The sequence below is a fragment of the Dromiciops gliroides genome, chromosome 2, assembly GCF_019393635.1.
Source record: "Dromiciops gliroides isolate mDroGli1 chromosome 2, mDroGli1.pri, whole genome shotgun sequence".
Classification (NCBI taxonomy): domain Eukaryota; kingdom Metazoa; phylum Chordata; class Mammalia; order Microbiotheria; family Microbiotheriidae; genus Dromiciops; species Dromiciops gliroides.
This window is the reverse complement of record NC_057862.1, coordinates 108677761-108697732: the sequence shown is the minus strand read 5'-3', so window position 1 is coordinate 108697732 and position 19972 is coordinate 108677761. Positions and strand designations below refer to the sequence as shown.

Genomic DNA, 19972 nt, shown 5'->3' with positions numbered 1-19972 from the left:
TTGAAGGCAATGGTTCCCAAGAGGTCTCTCTTACAGAAGAAAGCACATGAACTCAAAGAGAGCTTACCTCACATTCTCCAATGTTCTCCCAGATGAGCGCAGAGTAATGTCAGGCCAAGTGGGGGGGTGCAACTGTAACAAGAAAACTAAAGAAAAGAGAAATGAACTTACCTCCATAGCTGTAAAATGACTCTTTCTCTCTCACTCCAACTACTATCCCCAAAACATCCACTTGTTTTATTGGGTGTCCGTTGTAAAAAAATACACCTGCAAAAGAAGTAATCATGACAGCAAGGTCCACATCTTGCATATATCATGTAGGAAATTATAATGTTAATGTATTATTAATGGCATTTTTTCCTATGCTTACCAAATAGTTTAATATTCAAGTCCCAGCCTTAAAGTAAAGGGATTATAGGGTCATATAGATGGAGAGTTGGAAGGGAACTCAGAGATGATTTAGTCTTATACCCTCGATTTAGAGAAGAGGACTTGAGTTCAAAGAGGTTAAGTGATTTGGTAAATGATTTGTCTAAGATCACATAGTAATAAATGGCAGAATTGGGATTTGAACCCAGGTCCTCTGAGTTCAAATGCAGTATTCTTCCCACTGTCCTACACCACTCAGTGGCATATTTCTGCCACTTGAAATGCCAGATACTGAGAAAAAAAAGAAAGCAGTTCTGACAAAGACTTTTCCACAAGTATAAGAGCTAAAAATTAATTTAAGGTAGTTGGGTCTGGTGCCTAGAAGAGAAATATGTATGTCACTCTACTGATTTTGATCAACTCATTGAAATCAAAATGCACAACTTTAATGTATGAGTCCTAAAAATAGCAATTTGCTATCCTATGACACAGACATACAGTATTTGGGGAAGTGTAAAAAATACCTTGACAACAAAAAGGAGCCAAGGAAGAGCTGGGTCAATCTGTATCTGCCAGTGTTTCTTCTGAACATGAGTCACTGTTTCTTGGAATCCTTCCTCTCTTACAAAAAATAATATGAATTGTGTCATAGAGGCCAACCTTCTGGGGCCAAAAGTATACTGCCTCATTCCAGGCCTCTTTTTTCACACTCCCTCAGACTCAACAGGGATTCTGAATGAAAAAAGTTCCTGGTACATAGCCTTCATGATTATTTCTTTAAAGGCAATGTTGTTTCTAGTTAGTTAAAGATCAAATACCACCTTTTACAGCAGATTAGAATGCACTGTTAGTCTTAAGCAATTTTTAGTCTTTTAACTCATTGGAAAAAGTTAAGCCTTAGCAACAGATTTCTAATACTCCATTTCCCTGCCCCCATTCTCCACCCCTCTCAACCTCATTCATCTACAATGGATCTTTCCATATGGGTGGCATTTGGTATGATTTAGTTTCTTCCTAAGGAGATGAGCTTTGAAAAATACTAGACTGTTCTGGAAAACAGATGCCTGTGGGGAAGGCTGGCTGCCTTCCAACAGGAAACAAGCAAAAATCATACCACTTCCAACAATTATTAAGAAAGGTGTCGTAGAAATTAAAGAGTAAAAGGCTCTCTAAATGTTACCAGTACATAGAACTAAACAGTAAAAGAGGCATTTATCAGGCTCCCACGTGCCAAGCACTGTGCTAGACACTACTATGGTGACAAATAACAATAGCTAATATCTATATAGTGCTTACTATGTGCCAGGTACTGTGCTAAATGCTTTACAATTAATTTCATTTGATCCTCACAACCACCCTGGGAGGTAGGTGCTATTATTAGCCCCATTTTACAGATTAGGAAACTGAGGCAAACAGAGGTTGATTTGCCCACGGTCACACAGCTATTACATGTTTGAGGCTATAGTTGAACTCAGGTGGCACTTTATTCACTTCATCCCCCTGTCCCAACACAATCTTTATTCTCAAGGAGCTTACATTCTATTGAATGCCTCAAGTTGGTCTAGTGCCTAGAGTACAAGGAGTCAGAGTCTGGAAGACCTGGATTCAAATGTAGTCACAGACATGTGACCACGGATGGGCAAATCACTTAAACTTTTCTGAGCTTCAGTTCTATTCTCTATAAAATGGGATTTGTAACCTACCTGATGGAATTATCAAGAGGCTTAGCTATGTTATGTGAAGTGCTTTACAGAAATTAAAACACTATTTTAAATGAGTTGTTTATAATATTACTAGTATCTTACTAAAATGACAAAACTCTACCACACAAGTTACACCTGCTTAGGAAACCTTCTGAGGAGCCTTCCAACTCAGGCTCCACATTTTAATACACAGCAGAACAAATAGGTGGGAAATAGATATTCTTTTGTGAAACCCTGACATGGCAGAAATTTTCCCATAGGAGGGAAATAGTCATTATACCAATGTATATTGTATATCGATCAATCCTGTCCCTAAACACCTATGTATTTGCTGTTAGGCAGACATGAAGTAGTATGGGGATGAGCATTGACTCTGAAACATAAGAGCTGAGTCCCAGTACTGGTTCTGCCGAAGATGACTAATTATGCAGGTTGGGACATATTCTCATCCTTCTCGGCCCATTACTTCATCTATAAAACCTAGACAATACCTAAGCACAGGCTTATGGTGCTGCAGAAATGTGAGCTATTATCCCATCTCTGATAACTTATATGGAAAGCAACAGGTAAAGGGGAAAGAGCAAACATTAAGAGAAAGGGACATGTGCAAAAGAAGCCAAATAGACATTTTGTTTGTGGGTTGTTTTTTTTTTTGGTGAGGCAATTGGGGTTAAGTGACTTGCCCAGGGTCACACAGCTAGTGTCAAGGGTCTGAGGCCAGATTTGAACTCAGGTACTCCTGAATCCAGGGCCCGTGCTCTATCCACTGAGTCACCTAGCTGCCCCCAAATAGACATTTTGAGAACTAAAAATCTGATCAGACTACCGAGTAGGCACATACGAAGTTCCTTCCTTACAAAAACAATTTCCTCGTGTTGTCTTTTTTAAAGGCCCCCAAATAAAGAGAAGTTGAATTTGCTCCCGAGTTGAGTAAAATGTGCTACGATCATGTTCACAGGCACCAAGGAACCACTGCAACATTTTTGCCAAGTATCCAACTAAGCACTTTGCAAACCTCATGTTGACAATAAGACGTGTGATAAACCCTGCAGCCAGGTAACGTTCTGGTTGTGCCAACGGTACCTGAAAACTACTTACCAGGAGCTTGCTGAGACTCTTTAATGTTCAGTATATCCTTTACATACAATTTTGCAAACGCTAAAAACACAGGATCCAAACCCCACAAAAGGGAAGGGGTCTCCTCTTCACATTCTCTGGGCTCTGGCTGCATTTGGAAGCTAGATTATCAATTTCAACTAACACTGAGTGGTCCAGGATGGCTGTTAAGAATGTAACCTGGATGCATAAAACAAAAATAAGAATCTGTGGGATTTAACTTGGGTTGGGAATTTGGTTAATTTAAAGGATCAGATATAAAAGGTAAATAGATCTCAGAGGTGAAGTACAACGCTCACTTTACAGATGAGAAAACTGAGGCGCTAAGATTTTGGGGGATTTCATGGGATCATCGACTTACAGCTGGAAGGCTCTTTAGGGGCCATCTTGCCAGCTCCCTGATTTTACATCAAGGTATCGCTCCCCTTAAGTAGCTGAAACAGTATTTGAACCCATATCCCCAGAATCCGCTTTAGAGTCGTCACTGCTGAACCCAGCGCAACTTAAAACAGCAATAGTTGCTTCTATAGTACTTATTCCAACATCGCTTAAAAGCTCGACTGTGCCCGCATCCCGCCTAGTCACCGCGAGGCTTGCTCTTTTAAATCGAACGCGTCGGCGATTGCTCTAAAGGGACACGCCCACAGCGCAAGCCTGCGCGGACCACCTCCCACGGCCTGCTCCCCTACTAAGAACTTCCCTTGCCCACGTGGGCCGAAATGAGCAACTCCGAAGCTGCCCATCACCTACTTCGGAGCGCTCGGACAGAGGCCGCGCCTTATGCACAGAAACCAGTTTGGTTTAGGCCCACAGGACCTGGGTACCAGGAGGAGACGCCGACCATATGCACGTGACCTCAAGGCCCATCTCCCCCCACCTCCCCCGGCAGCTGGGTGGGGCTCTGCCTCCCGCGATCTCCCTTAGCTCCCCCTTTCCCTCAAAGAAAAAGGGAAATGAAAAAGAAGTTCCTGCCCTCTCCTCCCGCCTCCCCGCACCCGCACGCTCTCGTCCCCCGTCGCGTCACTCGAAGGCTCGGAGGCCGGGAGGCCCGGCCCCTTCCAGGCCTGCTCCGGGACGAGCGCTCCTCCGAACCAGCCCAGGCCCAGCCCTCCTGTCTGCCCCTCCCCCTTCCTGCAACCACTGGCTGCTCTAGACCAGGCCAGACACCGCCCTATAGGCCCAAAGCCCGGCCCCGCTAGGTCTCTTGTAGTCCGTCCCCTCCTCCGGCGGCCTCTGGGAATGCTGCTCCTTGCGCGCCTGGGTTCCGCCCTGGCCCCACCCTTGCTCTCTTCCCTTTCCCTGACACCACCCGTTGTCGTTGCGAGAAGCTCTGCCTCTGGGCACCGCGGAGACCCCCAAAGTACAACGGAACAAACCCTCCAGTAGGGGCAAACAAAGCAAACGCTATCCTGTCTGATAAGGCGCTCCTCAGACACCCCCCCCCCCCGCCCCGCTTCTAGGCCCTCCTCAGGTGGTGGTTGGGCCACCAGGATCGTATTTTCCCCCTCCCATCCCCCTCCTCTGCTGGAAGAGGAAGTATTTCTCTACCTAAGGACTTTGAAAATGTACTATTTTGTTTGTATTCTGTAACGGTCCCGAGGATGTTTACTTCCTTAATCTTGGGAGGCGCCAAGCGAAGGGATCGAGGGCTGGCCCAGCGGCCTGGAAGACCCCTTCTAGTCCTTCCTCTGACGCCTGCTACCGGTGTGTGACAAGGGCCAGTCACTTAGGACTATCATATGCTAAGTGCTGAGCTATATTGCTAGAAGGTTAGCTCCTCCAAAGAAATCAAAGGTTCAGCCCCTGTAAATTTAAAAGAAGAATTAAAGACTTTGCATTCCTTCTCATCAGTTGTTCAAAATTACAATAATTGACTTCAGGACAATCTTATACATTGTCCTGAATAACAGGAGACGCCTCTGTTTAAGTATTTTTAGTAGAGAAAAGTGACTGTCAGAAGAATCAAACTGAAAACCATTTAGAATAAAGTGCAGTGGAAACTGGAGACTGGAATGGAAAATGTGTGCAATTAGAATGACGCCAATTAATAAATCCCATACCATTGCACGAACCCAAACGGACTCCTTCGTAGATTTCAGCATTCCCTGACCCGCTCCTACAAGGGTCCCTGATATATAGGTTTAGATTTAAGGCTCTTCCTTAGAATCCTCCAGAAAATGGATGCTTCTAAGTGACAAGAGCCGGATGGAAAAGGTAAGAGACAGGTTGAACTACATTTTCCTAACCACATCTATCTAAACTGGGGTGGGGCAGAAGCAGAAAATCACTAGTTGTGCATACTTAGAGGCTTTGGATAATTAATGAATTACTCCCACAGGAATAGTCCTAGAGATAAGAAGTTACCAAGGGAGCACACTGGCAACTCCCCCAGAACTTTAATGATCACTCCTAGTTTGCATAAAGGAAGCAATTTTTATCTGACTTCAACAAAAATTTATTGTGTTAAAAGGCTGGTGGAAAAGGTATTATAATGAACTGGTCTGAGGGGTAAATAACATGTTGAGGGAGGTGCAAAGTTTAACTCAGATCCTGGCCTTCTTTTCACGGGGCTTGAAATTAATATAATATGTTTGAAGTTTGGTGGGGTTTCATTCTGATTTCAGCATACTACCTGAGCAAATAAATGTAAGTTGAAGCCAAAAGTTAGACTCAATAAAGAGTTTCCTATAAGCTTCCTGAGGACCTTAGTTTAGCTAAACTTTTAATCTTAATCTTCTCTACCTCCTTAAAATTCAGTAAACTGCTCGATAAATATTTATTGAATCGTACTGAATTGAATTTGACATTAAGAATTTTTTTTAGATTAGAATGGTTGATAAAGAAAATTTATAGAATCTTCCTCTTTGGAGAACTTTTCCAACAGGATAAGTTTTGGGTTGGATTTCCCTTTCCTTCCTCTGACCTTATATTGCACTATGTAGCATTCCTAATGTCCTCATGCCTGCCCTAATTTGTGTTACCCAAATAACTATCTATTCCCCAATCCCTGAGACTATAAACTTCAAAAAAACAGAAAATATGGTTTATTGACCTTTATGTATTCCTCAGCCCCTAGTTCAGAACTTTACTTAACATTTTTATTGGATTGTAATTTGATTAGGTTGTGTGTTACTTACTGCTTGAAGGAAGTTTTTGTCATTTGGCAAGTATTTATAAATACCTAGTTGATCCCTTAAAGTACTTTCAGCCTTGGAATTCTATAATTCTGCAAAGTAGGATTTGCAAAGTTCCTAAGCATATATCTCGTGATAAGACCTAGCCTCTAATGACTACTCAAAATTAACTGAACATTTTGCTTGCTCTCTATTCCAGATGGAATACGGGGAATGATATGTGCAAGGGATGGTCATGAGATAGTGTGTTGATCTGCCCAGCTAGAGTGAGGGTTTGTTTATGTTAGGAAGTTGTGGAAAATAAAGCTGGAGAAGTAGTTGAAGGCCAGTTAGCAGGCCTCAAAAATCAAGCTAAGAAGGGTAGAGTTTATCCTGTAAAGGAATGGGGAGCCACTGGCGGTTACTGAGCAAGGGAACAATGTAAATAATTCAACAAATATTTAATGAGCATTTATTATGTTTAAGGCATAGTGCTAGGCTCTTTGACGATCTAAATATTAATATCATAGTCCTTGCCCCTTGAATAGTGTACAATCTAGAGGATAAATTGGAGACAGGAAAACCTTTTGGGGGAATTACTACATTGGTTTAAATAAATCAATTAAATAAATCAATTTGATAGCTAGAAGTGGAATCAAGAAAGAATTGATATGAGGATACAAGATAAAGGATTGGGAAAAATCCAGATTTCAAGCTGGGGATAACAAGGAGAATTAATAGAAATAAGGCAGTATCCAGTTTTGAAGGGCATAATAATGAGTTTGCTTTTATCCTGGCATATAATGGGTGTTTAATCAGTGGTTATTGAATTTAAATGAATAGATGTCTTGATTTTGTAGTGATTGAGAGACAACCAAATGGCAATGCCTAGTATGCAAGAAGCCAGGGGTAGAATGACTAATGCAGAAATATGTTTAGTGTTATTATGTATATATAACCCATATCAGATTACCTGTTGTCTAGGGGAGGGGAGGAAGGGAGAAAAATTTGAAATTAGAAATCATATATAAACAAATGTTGAAAACTATCTCTACGTGTAACTGGAAAATAATAAAATACTTTTATTAAAAAAAAAAAAGCCAGGGGTAGAAATATACAGATTGAATACATAACAAATTGCATAGAAGTGACAGTTTAAATCATTCAGGTCAATAACTTCAATTCAAAAAATATTTATTGTCATTATGTCCTAATGACAATAACTTCCATTAATATTAAATTGGAGCACTGATGAAATTAGTTATCAGTTCTTCAAAGAATCCAGTCTACCTCTACCCCCTTTTTTGCCTCTGTTCATGTTGTCTCCCTTCATTAGATTCTAAGCTCCTTTAAGTCAGGGACTATCTTTTCTTTTATTAATTATATCCTCTGTGCTTAGCACAGTTCTTGGCACATAGTAGGCACTTGAGAAATATTTATTAGATTTATTGTTTATTGGGATATTTAATATGTTCTCTAAATACCAAGAATGGCAATAAGATGAGAAAAAACTAAAGCCATAAAGAAAAAGCATAAATAATCGTATGATGCTGACATGATTGTTCCTAGAAAATCTGAAGGTATCAACAATGAAAGAGATAATAGCTTCAGCAAAGTTGCAGGCTATAAAATAAATCCACAGAAATCAACAGCATTTTAATTTTATAACAATAAAAAAGTAAATAATTGAAAACAAAGTCTCATTCAAAATAGCTACAAAATGCATAAAATAGTTGAGAGTTCATCTACCAAAACACACTCAATGCCTGTATATATTTTATTACATATGTTCCTTAAATAATTAATTAAATAGTTGGAGTAATGTTCAGTGTTCATGATTGGCCCATGCCAGGATAATAAAAATGACAACATTATCAAAATCAATTTACATGTTTAATACTATACTAATTGAACTACTGAAGAGAAATTTTACAAAGCTAGACAAAATAGCAACAAAATTCATTTGAAGGAACAAAAGAGCTAGGAAGGGAGATAATAGAAAAAAGGTAGAAATGAAGGAGAAATCGCACTTATGGTCCTCAAACTACATATTAAAGCAATCATCAAAACCACTTGGTACTGGTTTAAAACAATAGAAAAGTAGATGAATGAAATAAACTAGACAGAGAAAGATCGGAAATAATTGAGCTCCATAACCTAGTGTTTGATAAACCCCAAAATATAAATTACCATGTGAAGAGATACCTTGTCAAAATGAGAACTATTGGGAAAACTGGAAACCAGTTTGCCAGAAATTAGGCTTAGACCAATGTCATACCACATTCCACAACAAATTCAAGATTGGATATGTGACCTGAATATTAAAGACTATAGTATTAAAAAAATTAAAAGGGAAACATCATATACCTTTCCTAGTTATGAAAAAGGGCTGAATCCTTAACCAAACAAGTGCTAGAAGACAATTACAAAAGATAAAAGTTTAATTATATGAAATTAGAAACCTTTCCCATAAAACTAACCCATCTAGAAAAAAAAAAAGGAAGCAGTTAACTGGGAAGAAGTTATCAAATATCTCTGATAAGGGTTTGATATTCAAGATATACAGAAAACTAACAAATATTTAAGATCAAGAGCTATTTCCCAATTGATCCATAGTGAAAGGATGCATGCAGTTCTCAAAAGAAGAATTGCAAACTTTTAACCACCATATGAAAGAATACTCCAAATCACTAATAATAAGGGATAGTGATGGAAATTTGAATTGGTCTAATTCTGTGAAGCAATTTGGAGTTATGCACATAGAGTGATTAACAGGTCCATATCATGGACACAAAGATTCTACTACTAAGTATTTATCCAAAGGAAGTCATTGACCAAAAAAAAAAAGGCTTTATATTCTATATACACCAAAATAGCTATAGTAACACTTTTTGTGGCAGCAAAGAATTAAAAACAAAGTTGATGCCCATTGATTAGGTAGTGTCTAAACAAATTGTGGTACAAAAATGTAATGCAATATTACTGTGCTATAAGAAATAGTGAATACAGGTAGAGAGAAGCATGGAAGGACTTATAGGAACTGATGCAAAGAGAAGTAAGCAGAGCCAAGAAAACAATATACCCAATGACTATAACAATGGAAATGGAAAAGACAAAGACTAAAAAACAATATTAACCATGTTGCATAATTACAAAAACAAAGCTTGTCCCCAAAGAAGAGATAGAAGAAGATACTTCTTTCTTCTTCCTTGCCAGAGATGGGTAGTCATAGATATGGTATGTTGCATAGATAATATGTGGAGTTTTTTCAATGAGTTAATTGGTTTTGCTGAATTTTTTCTCTTCTTACTCTTAAAAAAATCATTTGTTATAAGTGATGGCTTTAGGGGAGCGGTGGGAGAAGAATTCTGGGGGAAAGTACTAGCTCCCTTAGTACCCTATCATCCTGCCTGTCATAGACACTGAAAGGGGTGCCTGTGAGTTTGTACATAGATCAGAAAATAGAAGATTATCTGAATTAAGTAAGGAATAGTTCAAACCAAGATATTTTGCAGCACTTCTTGAACTAGAGGGGAAGAACTCAAAAGAGATTATTATAGTCAATGCTGAGAGTGAGAGAATGGTGAAGTGTAATACTTTATCTGAATGATTCCCTCCAGACCAATAGACTAGTTTGGGTGAAAAGGGATACAGAGATTTGTTATACAAGATCCTCTTGCAAAGATAAAGAGGCCAGAGTAGAAATGGGCTATAGTTTATTCTGATATAAGGTATAAAAGAATCTATTTCCTGGTAGGGAAAGTGGACAGTGTGTGATGGAGTATGAATTTTACCTTTTAAAGCCAGAATTTCTGCAAATTGAGCAGTCTGTGGTATTTCTGTCATATAATATGTTGTATGCTTATGCAATATCCCTAATTTTTTTGTTTGGTCGTTTTAGTAATCTCCAATTCTTTGTGACCCCAATTTGGGGTTTTCTTGGCAAAAAAACTGGAGTGATTTGTCATTTCCTTCTCCAGCTCATTTTACAGATGAGTAAACTGAAGCAAACAGGGTTAACTGATTTGTCCCAGGTCCCAAAGCTAGTAAGAGTCTGAGGCTGGATTTGAACTCAGGTTCTCCTGATTCCAGGCCCAGTGCTCTATCCACTGCACCACCTGCTTACTCAATATGTCTAATATTTTATCCAAAAATCTACACTGAATAGTATTTTTTACTGGGCCACACATATTATGTAGGGGGCAGGGGAAAGGAAGGAGAAGAGAAGAGGTCTTATAGGGATAAATGGCAGCAACCCTATTTTGACTGACAATGCCTCAAAAGACTTGGACAAATACTTACCCATCTGATAAAGATCAGAAAACCTGCCAATTTGGCAAGGTTGGCAGATAAAGGAAACTGGTCATGTTAACAGTGAGCCCTCAACCCAACTGTCATCTTCCTATCAACAATAGTGCACTGTTTAGAAACTAAACTAGATATGACTTTATCTTTGTCTGACAATTTTTTATTTACAGAGCTCACAAAAATGTTGTGAGGATAGGAATAATTTGTATGTCTTCAAAGATCAGATTCCTAAGAATATGAATACATGTTCAAATAAAGGTAAAGAGGAATATTAAAAATTTGGGGAAGAGAGTGCAGTTTTTAAAAATTTGAATCAAATCTTGCCTCTGACATGTACTGGCTGTGTAACCCTGGGCAAACCACTTAACCTCTGAATATCCCCCAGCAACTCTCTAACAGAGCACTTGCAGATTTGCAGTGGTAGAGGGAGTTTCCTTAAGAGAAGGTCCCTACCCTTAAACACAGGTTTATGTCTGTCCTCTCCCCCAAATATACAGAGCAACTGTTCTCACTTTTTAAGGTCATACTGAAGTCAAAGAAAATGAAGAACAAAAACTAGTTAAATCTGCTAAAGAGGCTGTGTTTCATGCTATGGTCAAAGAAAAACTCAATTTTTAAGTTAGGTGCACTTAAGAGACATGAGGTATTACAACAGCCTGCATTTTCCTGTTGGCAGTGTTTCTTCATTACTTAACATTCAGTTCTGGGCACCACAGTTAAGGAAGGACATTGATAAGATAGAAAATGTTCAAAGTCAGACAATCAGGATGGTAAAGGGCCTTGAGTTTGTTTCATATGGGGATCTATTGAAGGAAGTGCGGATAGTTAACCTGGAGAAGAGAAAGATACAAGAATTCTCTTCAAATCTTTGAAGGGCTGGCATGTAGAAGAGGAAGTACATGTGTTCTGTTTGGCCCCAGAAATCAGACTCCTTATGCTGGATGCCTTCTCTTATCATCTCTGCATCTTCAAATGTTATTGATTTCTAAAGGCTCCTTTGAAATCCTCCTTCTTCCAGGAAGCATTCTCATCTACCACACATTGACCCGGGTTGTATTTGTTTACAGTCAGTGTCACATGGTGTAACATAGAATGGTGTTCTCATTGCTTCATATTGCTTTAGTTCTCTCTTCCCAGTTAGATTAAAAAGATTCCCTTACTCTGCTTTATCTGGATCTCAATTTATGGTTTTGGGGTTTGTTTGTTTGTTTGTTTGTTTTTCAGGGCAGTGAGGGTTAAGTGACTTGCCCAGGGTCACACAGCTAGTAAGTGTCAAGTGTCTGAGGCCACATTTGAACTTAGGTCCTCCTGAATCCAGAGCAGGTGCTTTATCCACTGTGCCATCTAGCTGCCCCTGGATCTCAATTTATGGATCTCTGTCATTGATGTAGATTACAGCCTATCTATTCCTCCTTATCCCAAGTGATTCTCATAGGTGCTTTATCATAAAATTCCCCACATAGATGCCATCCAAACATTTTGAATGCTTTCTTCTTGTTCTCTTGATTATATGCTAAAAAAAATAAGCACAACAAACTCACATTTACATAGTGCACTTCCTTCACAGTAATCTGGAGAGGTAAATTATGTGAAATATGACTCCCCATTTTATAAAAGAAGAAACTAATGCTCTGAGTAGTTAAGTGACTTGCCTATGATCACATAGAAAGTCATTATCTGAGATAGGATTCAAACCCAGGACTCCTGACTCTGATTCCATGTCTAGCACATTGTCACCCATACCTTCATATATTAGAATTCACTCACTCTTTACCTCCACCTCATGGAATCCCTTATTTCCCTCAAGACTCATTTCAGGTACCATTCTACATGAAACCTTTCCTGATCCCCCGGCTACTAGTATTCTTCCTCCCAAAACTATCTTATTTCTCCGTTGTTAGAATGTGAACTCCTTAAGGGCAGGGAATATTTAATTTTTGTCTTTGTATCCTAAGAGCCCATCACAACAGTGCGTGGAATATAGTAGATAGTTAATAACTGCTTGATGATTAATTGGACATTTCTTCCATATCCCCCATAGTGGTAGGTCATGGTAGGCATTTAATAAATAATGACTGGTTGATTGTTTTAAAAGTTATGATAGAGATGAGACTTTCTGACATGGGTATACTGTATATTCATAATGATTCATCACCTCTAATTAATATAGGGTCCATCCCTCCTCCAGGGTTCTGGATTTAGTTTCATTTCTATAAAGGTGGTACTATCACTAATGAGCCTCTTCTTTGTGATACTGTTTAGCTTTTCTGATCTAGCATTTTATATGCAAATGAATTATTTGGACATTTTCCCCAGTTTTCCTGTCAGAGACCTTACCATGCATGTGGACTGAGTGCAGATCCTAGTGTGATCACCAGTATTCTATTACTTTTGTTTTTAGTTAAGCTCATATTCTGTATTTTAGATAATAATTCTTAGAGAAGAGTCATGTTCAATTACCAATTTTGTACTGGCTTCTCTGTATTACCTGGTCAGGTCAACACAAAAAAATCAAATTGGAGGATTTAGGCAATTAATGAAATCAGTAAGTGGCCTCCAGCCAGTAGATTAGAATCTATGGCTAGCTCTCTAAGACTTATTTAGTCTCTTTCCAAACAAGTTGCCTCAGGAATTTCCCTCCCATCCCCAGCCCCTCTTGCTCATAGAGATGGGGAAAAGGTGGAGAGGAAATGAAGGAAAGCACTGCCAACTTATTCACTTAAGGATTTCACCCTTCCCTCAGAAATCTCAAAGGGAAATGAAAAGTTGATCTTTCCCACAAAAAGGTTATAAGGTGGGGTAGCTAGGTGGCGCAGTGGATAGAGCACTGGCCCTGGAGTCAGGAGTACCTGAGTTCAAATCTGGCCTCAGACACTTAACACTTACTAGCTGTGTGACCATGGGCAAGTCACTTAACCCCAATTGCCTCACTAAAAAATAAAAAAAAAATAAAATAAAAGGTTATAAGGTATCTAGCATTATACATTTAGTTCATTACTCTCAGAATTAGTGAGAAATGTTACTAACATTCTCTAGTGCTACTAGAATGTAGTTAATATTAATTTGTATAGAACAAAAAAATATGTGCGGGTCAAGATGACATTGACCTAAAGAGAAAATTGTGTAATAGTAAGTGCTGAATGTTATGTGTAACAGAGAAAAGGCAATGGGAAATACAAATATTCAAGGATGGGAGTAAAATTATCTACTTGTTTTGTTGATGCTCTGTAATACTGAATTCCAGATTCCATGAGACTATAATGATATATATTTTAAATTAAATTTTATTTTTTTGCAGGGCAGTGAGGGCTAAGTGACTTGCCCAGGGTCACACAGCTAGTAATTAACAAGTGTCTATGGTTAAATTTGAGCTCAGGTCCTCCTGAATCCAGGGCCAATGCTTTATCTACTGTACCACCTAGTTGCTCCCTATAATGATATTTTTAAAAGTTTAATAAGAGTAAACTAGAATTCTAATACTCCAACAGAGCTGTGATCTCATTCATGTGTGATTAATTGATTAGTTGATGAGGGAATTTCCCTCCAGTGATGCAGATGCCTTACACTGACTTGGATTTGTAGTATTTTGTCTCTAAAGAAGAAAATGTAGAGGGTGTTCCAGGGAGGGCATCCAAGATGATTAAGGGAAAATAAAGATGTACTCACTAAAGAAGCAAATATAACTTATACAGTGACTCAGAATGGGTAAATGGTTAAAAATATAATCTGAATGATATAAAGTAGCCATACCTACCTAAGAATTGTGTGATTTGGAAGCAAAGGGTACAAGAGAAGGAACAGGATAAATTAGGTTAGGGAACATTTTAAATGCATATGAGGGAAACATTTTCCAACGACCTCTGGAGAAGCATATGTGTATTCTTCCTGGGGACATTTTAAATTTAGATTGGATAAAAAAATAAGTAAGCAAATTATAGAAACCATCCTTATTTTAAAAACTGAAGTAGAAGAACATCTTTTAACATGTTGGGTATGTCTTTTCTGAGGGACCTATGGAGAATATTGCTAGGAATCACACAGAACGGGATAATGGGTTGTGATCTTCAGCAATGGAGAGGATACCCACACAGAAATATTGATGTATTCTATGTGTGTACATGAGAGGTGAGCTGGAAAAGGTACTAGATCTTTTCAGACACTTAGTTCTAGGACTCTGTGCTAACTTTGATCACTTTAGCCTTGAGTTCACAAAAAAGGCATAACTTTTCAATACCATTGTTTAAGACTATCCAGTTCTCCTTTCCACAGAATTTTGTTTCTCCTTTGCCTTTTGCTTTGGTAAAGAGGAGCAGAGGATTTCTTGTTTAAAAGGGCTGTCTCAAGAAAGGCCAACTTTTTTCTTAAGCACCTCCGGAGCAAGTCTATACAAGCAGAATGTGGATAGGGTGGAGCAGTTAGTGGAGTTTTGCTTGGGGACATTTACTGAACTCACTGCCCAGGTATACAACAAAGATTGGGCTTTTATGTTGAAGATTAAATTCTCTCCATGTGTAGTCAGGGCATGTTTTCAAGATCCTTGTGAATTAAACCCATCATGAAATATTGAACCTGCCATTCCTGTTTCTTAAGAATGTATGTTCCCGGGGGCAGCTAGGTGGCACAGTGGATAGAGCACCGGCCTTGGATTCAGGAGGACCTGAGTTCAAATCTGGCCTCAGACACTTAACAATTACTAGCTGTGTGACCCTGGGCAAGAAGTCACTTAACCCCAATTGCCTCACCCCCCCCCAAAAAAAGAATGTATGTTCCCCAAAACTTTGTCCTCTATCTTTTTTTTTCTCTGTTTTTGCTTTATCCCTTAGGAATTTCTTCCATTCCCTCTGGTTTCAATTATCATTTCACTTCCAGAGGTCTACTATATGGACAACTTCCAAATTGATAGATATAGCTTCAATTTAGCCTGAGCTTCAAGGCCCCAGGTAATGGGGTACAGAGTGAAGAACACAGTCTTGAGTCAGAGGAACTGGGTTCAAATTCCACCTCTGGCATTTTCTACCTATGTAATCTTAGCCAAATCCCTTAACCTCTATTTGCCTCAATTTCTTTATTTGTAAAATGAGCAGGAAGAACTAGATGGTTTCTTAAGGTCCCTTTAAGTTCTAGATCCATCATTCTATGATCACCATTTCTTTGCTGAATCTTCCTAACTAAATGTCCTATTGGTATCTTAAAATCAACATGCCCCAAACTGAGCTTATCTTACATCAAACCTATCCCTATTCTCAACTTTTTCATTTCTGTTAATGGTACCATTAATTAGTAAGGGCACAGACAATTCCATTTGTCAATTCTGCCTCCGCAATAGCTCTCCCATCTTCCCCCTTCTCTACACTGACACGGCACCACTTTGATTCAGAATGTCAACACCTGTCATCTAGACTACTATGAGAGAAGCTCCTAACTAATCTCTCTGCCTCCTGTATCTCTAATCTTGAATCAATCTTTCAACAACATGAAAATGCATATGGAGGGTCAGTATGGGGAGGAAATAGACTCAATTCAAGCCCTTACAAAACAGATATAAATTATGTCTTACCAAAAATAAACCATAAATTACTATAAAGTGAATATGAGTCAACAATATGATATCATAGCCAAAAAACTAATGCAATCTGAGGCTGCAGTAATAAAAATGTAGAGTCTAGAATCAAATCTCATTGTACTGTATTGGGTTTTACATTTGGACATGACATAGTCAAATTAAAAAACACTTATTAGCACCTACTATGTGACAGAAAGGATAATGACAAGCTAAATCATAGGATCATAGATAGAGAGCTGGAAAATATCTTGAAGATCATCTAATTTAAGCTCTTTATTTAACAGCAGCACCAGAGTAGTTTAAATAACCTACCTAAAGTCACGAAGTGTCAGAGTTAGGATTCAAACTCAGGTATTTTGACTCTAAGTTTGGCATTACAAATGTTAGTCTTTCTATTGCACTACTGCCTCCAGTTTCTAAAAGAGGGTGACCCGAATGGTGAGGGGACACAAAATCATACCATATGAGGATAAATGTAAGGACTTAAGGATAGGTAACTTGGAGAAAACTTAGAATGTTACATGGACTATCTTCAATAGTTCTCAAATAGCTCTCAATAGTTCTCAATAGCTGAAACTTCAATAAATGTTTTCTCCACAAATAGGATGTTAGCTCTTTGAAAGCAGGAATTCTATCATTTTTGTTTGCAACTCCAATGCTTACCATAATGTGTTTGCACATAGTAAGTCCTTAAATGCTTTTTTACTTATTTCTTCAGGTTCTACAAATGCAGGGACTTAGTCATTTTTCAACTTTGTATCTCCAGAGCCTAGTATAGTGCTTTACACATAGTAATACATTTAGGGGGAAGCTAGGTGGCACAGTGGATAAAGCACTAGCCCTGGATTCAGGAGGACCTGAGTTCAAATCTGTCCTCAAACAATTGACACTTACTAGCTGTGTGACCCTGGGCAAGTTACCTCATTGCCCCGCCAAAAAACCCCCCCAAAACATAGTAATACATTTAATGTTTGTTCAATTGAATTGAATGGAAGTACAAATAATTATCACAATAGATATAAAGGTACTAATTTGAATATGGTGCCTAGATTCTATTTACTTCTGGAGGAAGAGTAAAGAATGACTTAGGGGCAGCTAGGTGGCTCAGTGGATAAAGCACCGGCCCTGAATTCAGGAGTACCTGAGTTCAAATCCGGCCTCAGACACTTAACACTTACTAGCTGTGTGACCCTGGGCAAGTCACTTAACCCCAATTGCCTCACTAAAAAAAAAAAAAAAAAAAAGAATGACTTAAAGAACACTGGATAAGGAAAAGACGGCTTAGAAGGTTGGCAGGAAGGGGCTTCTATACCAGGGCAGGAGTGGAGCCCAACCCCACAGTCATGCTGACACAGATCCAGTCCCAGGCAGGCTGAGCCAGGGAAAGAGACCCCCAGAGCCTCTGAACCAGCTGTAGCACCAGTGTTGTCTGGAACTAAGCTCACGATCTGGTGAGAGGACTAAGTGGTTGGCAGGAGGGAGATTATAGGGGTCTCTGGTGGTGCTGAGGCAGAACTTGGGTTTTTCACCCCTGCTGGGAACCAGGAAGTAGTCTTGAGTGGTGGTGGCCCAGGTAGGGGAGGGACGCAGGCTTGTTGGAGCTAATAACCACAGCACACAAAGTTTTGCTGTCTGGTTAATTAGCAAGTTGGCCTGGGGTTATCTGTGGATTAGAGAACAGGCCAGGCGAGTGAAGAACCTGCCCCTCCTTAAATCATACCACCTGGGACCCCCTGAAGCTTGGGACAGTACAGCCTGGAAAAAGTGCCCCACTTCAAGGAGATAAAAGTCTAGTAAAAGATAGGTAAGATGAGCAGACAGGGAAAGGTGAGGACCATAGAAAGTTTCTTTAGTGACAAGGAAGATTGAGGTACAGCCTCAGAAGAGGATAGCAATGTCAGAGCTCCTACATCCAAAGCTTCCAAGAAAAATATGAATTGGTCTCAGGCCATAGAAGTGCTCAAAAAGGACTTTGAAGATAAAGTAAGAGAGGTAGAGGAAAAAAATGGAAAGAAAAATGAGAGTGATACAGGAGGGTCATGAAAAAAAAGTCAACAGCTTGAAAAGCCAAATTGGCCAAATGGAAAAGGAGGCACAAAAGCTCTCTGAAGAAAATCATTGCTTAAAAATTAGGATTGAGCAAATAGAAGCTAATGACTTTATGAGAAATCAAGACACAATAAAACAAATCCAAATGAATAAAAAATAGAGGGCAATGTGAAATATCTCCTTGGAAAAATAGCTGACCTGGAAAATAGATCCAGGAGAGAGAATTTGAAAATTATTGGACTACCTGAAAACCATGATCAAGGAAAGAGCTTAGACATCATCTTCCAGGAAATTGTCAGGGAAAATTGCCCTGATATTCTAGAAGAACACTGGATAAGGAAAGAGTCTGAAGCCATGGGCTGTGCAACCAGTTAGCAGTGTGACCTGTATAAATCACAATCTGAGACTGACTTTCATCATAAATAAAATTGTGTTAATACTTGCCCTGGTTATCTCATAGGGTTAGTATTAGAATCAAGTCAAATCATCTGGCATTTATTAAACACCTCCTGTATGCTAAGCACTGGGAATACAAAGAAAGGACAACCTTTACCCTGAAGGAGCTCACAATCTAATAGGGGAGACTATGTAACCAACAACATAGAAACAAGATATGGTCAAGATAAATGAAAAGATAATCTCAGAGAGAAGGTGCTAACATCAAGGAATGTTAAGACTTCATGCAGAAGATGAGATTTTAGTTGAGACTTAAAGGAAGCCAGGAAACAGAGGTAAGGAGTGGGGAAATTTAAGGTCTAGGGTCAACCTGTGAAAATGCAGAGTTTTGTAACTGGAGTGTTGTATGCAAAGAACACACAAGGAGGTCACAGTCATTGTATCATAGAGTATATGGAAGGGAATGAGATATGAGAAAACAGGAAAAGCAGGAAGAAGCCAGGTTATGAAGGGCTTTAAAAGCCAAATAGAGGATTTTATATTTGATTTGATTTGATATTATTTGATCCTGGAGGTAATAGGGAGTTTATTGAATAGGGAAGTGACATGGTCAGACTTGTGCTTTAGGAAGATCATTTTGATAGCTGAATGGAGGATAGATTGAAATGGGAAAGGACTTGAGGCAGGCAGACTGTCCAGCAAGCTATTGCAATAGTCCAGGCAGAAGGTGATGAGGTCTGCACCAGGGTGGTGGCAGTGCCAGAGGAGAGAAGGAGGCAGATAAGGGAGATGCTGCTATCAAATGAAGTAAGGTGTTTGAAAGAGTATAATAAGTATATATTGCACTATAACTATACAGTATTATATCTCATCAGCATTTTAAAATTAATAATAAAAATTGGTTATTTTTTAAAGAAATCTTTTCTCCTTCAAATATAACTAAACCAATAGCACCCAATCCCTAATTTCCCATACTTCTCTGCTAGGAAATAGAGACAGTTGTTTGAGAGAAATTAGGAGTTAAGGTTCTTTTCTAAAATTAAACAACTGCTAGAGGACTAACTGTGGTGAAACTGACACAGTCCATTCATGTTTTTCTTCAGAAGTTGAAAACATAAAAACCTTTCAAATTTTAAAACAAGCTTTTGTAGATTTTTTTCCTTTTTCCTCGATAAAAATTCTATCTATAAGATTACTTTTTTTGTTTTGTCTTTATATTGCTGTCTAGAATTAAGAACTGTTCATGGTGTTTCAGTAAATGCATTAAAAGCCTTTATTCTAAAAATCTTCATAGCATAAACTGTTATGATTCATGGTGAATTGTAATGACTCATCCTTTCACAAGGGGATAAATA

At 38.8% G+C, this 19972-nt stretch overlaps 1 protein-coding gene across 3 annotated transcripts in view; it reads right to left on the bottom strand.

The window, feature by feature from the left end:
- STN1 (STN1 subunit of CST complex) overlaps positions 1-4313 on the bottom strand; it is a 57155-nt gene extending 52842 nt beyond the window's left edge. The window contains exons 1-3 of one of the 3 annotated variants that reach the window (XM_043980826.1): positions 4184-4313; positions 3171-3368; positions 172-267 (exon numbers count right to left, since the gene is read on the bottom strand). In XM_043980826.1, the coding sequence (XP_043836761.1) occupies positions 172-267; positions 3171-3303 (229 nt within the window). In that variant the 5' untranslated portion in view covers positions 3304-3368; positions 4184-4313. Of the gene's footprint in view, positions 1-171; positions 268-3170; positions 3369-3549; positions 3897-3938; positions 4134-4183 lie in introns of those variants that run through there. The other 2 variants (XM_043980827.1, XM_043980828.1) reach the window with 2 other exon arrangements.
- Positions 4314-19972: the final 15659 nt, after the last annotated feature.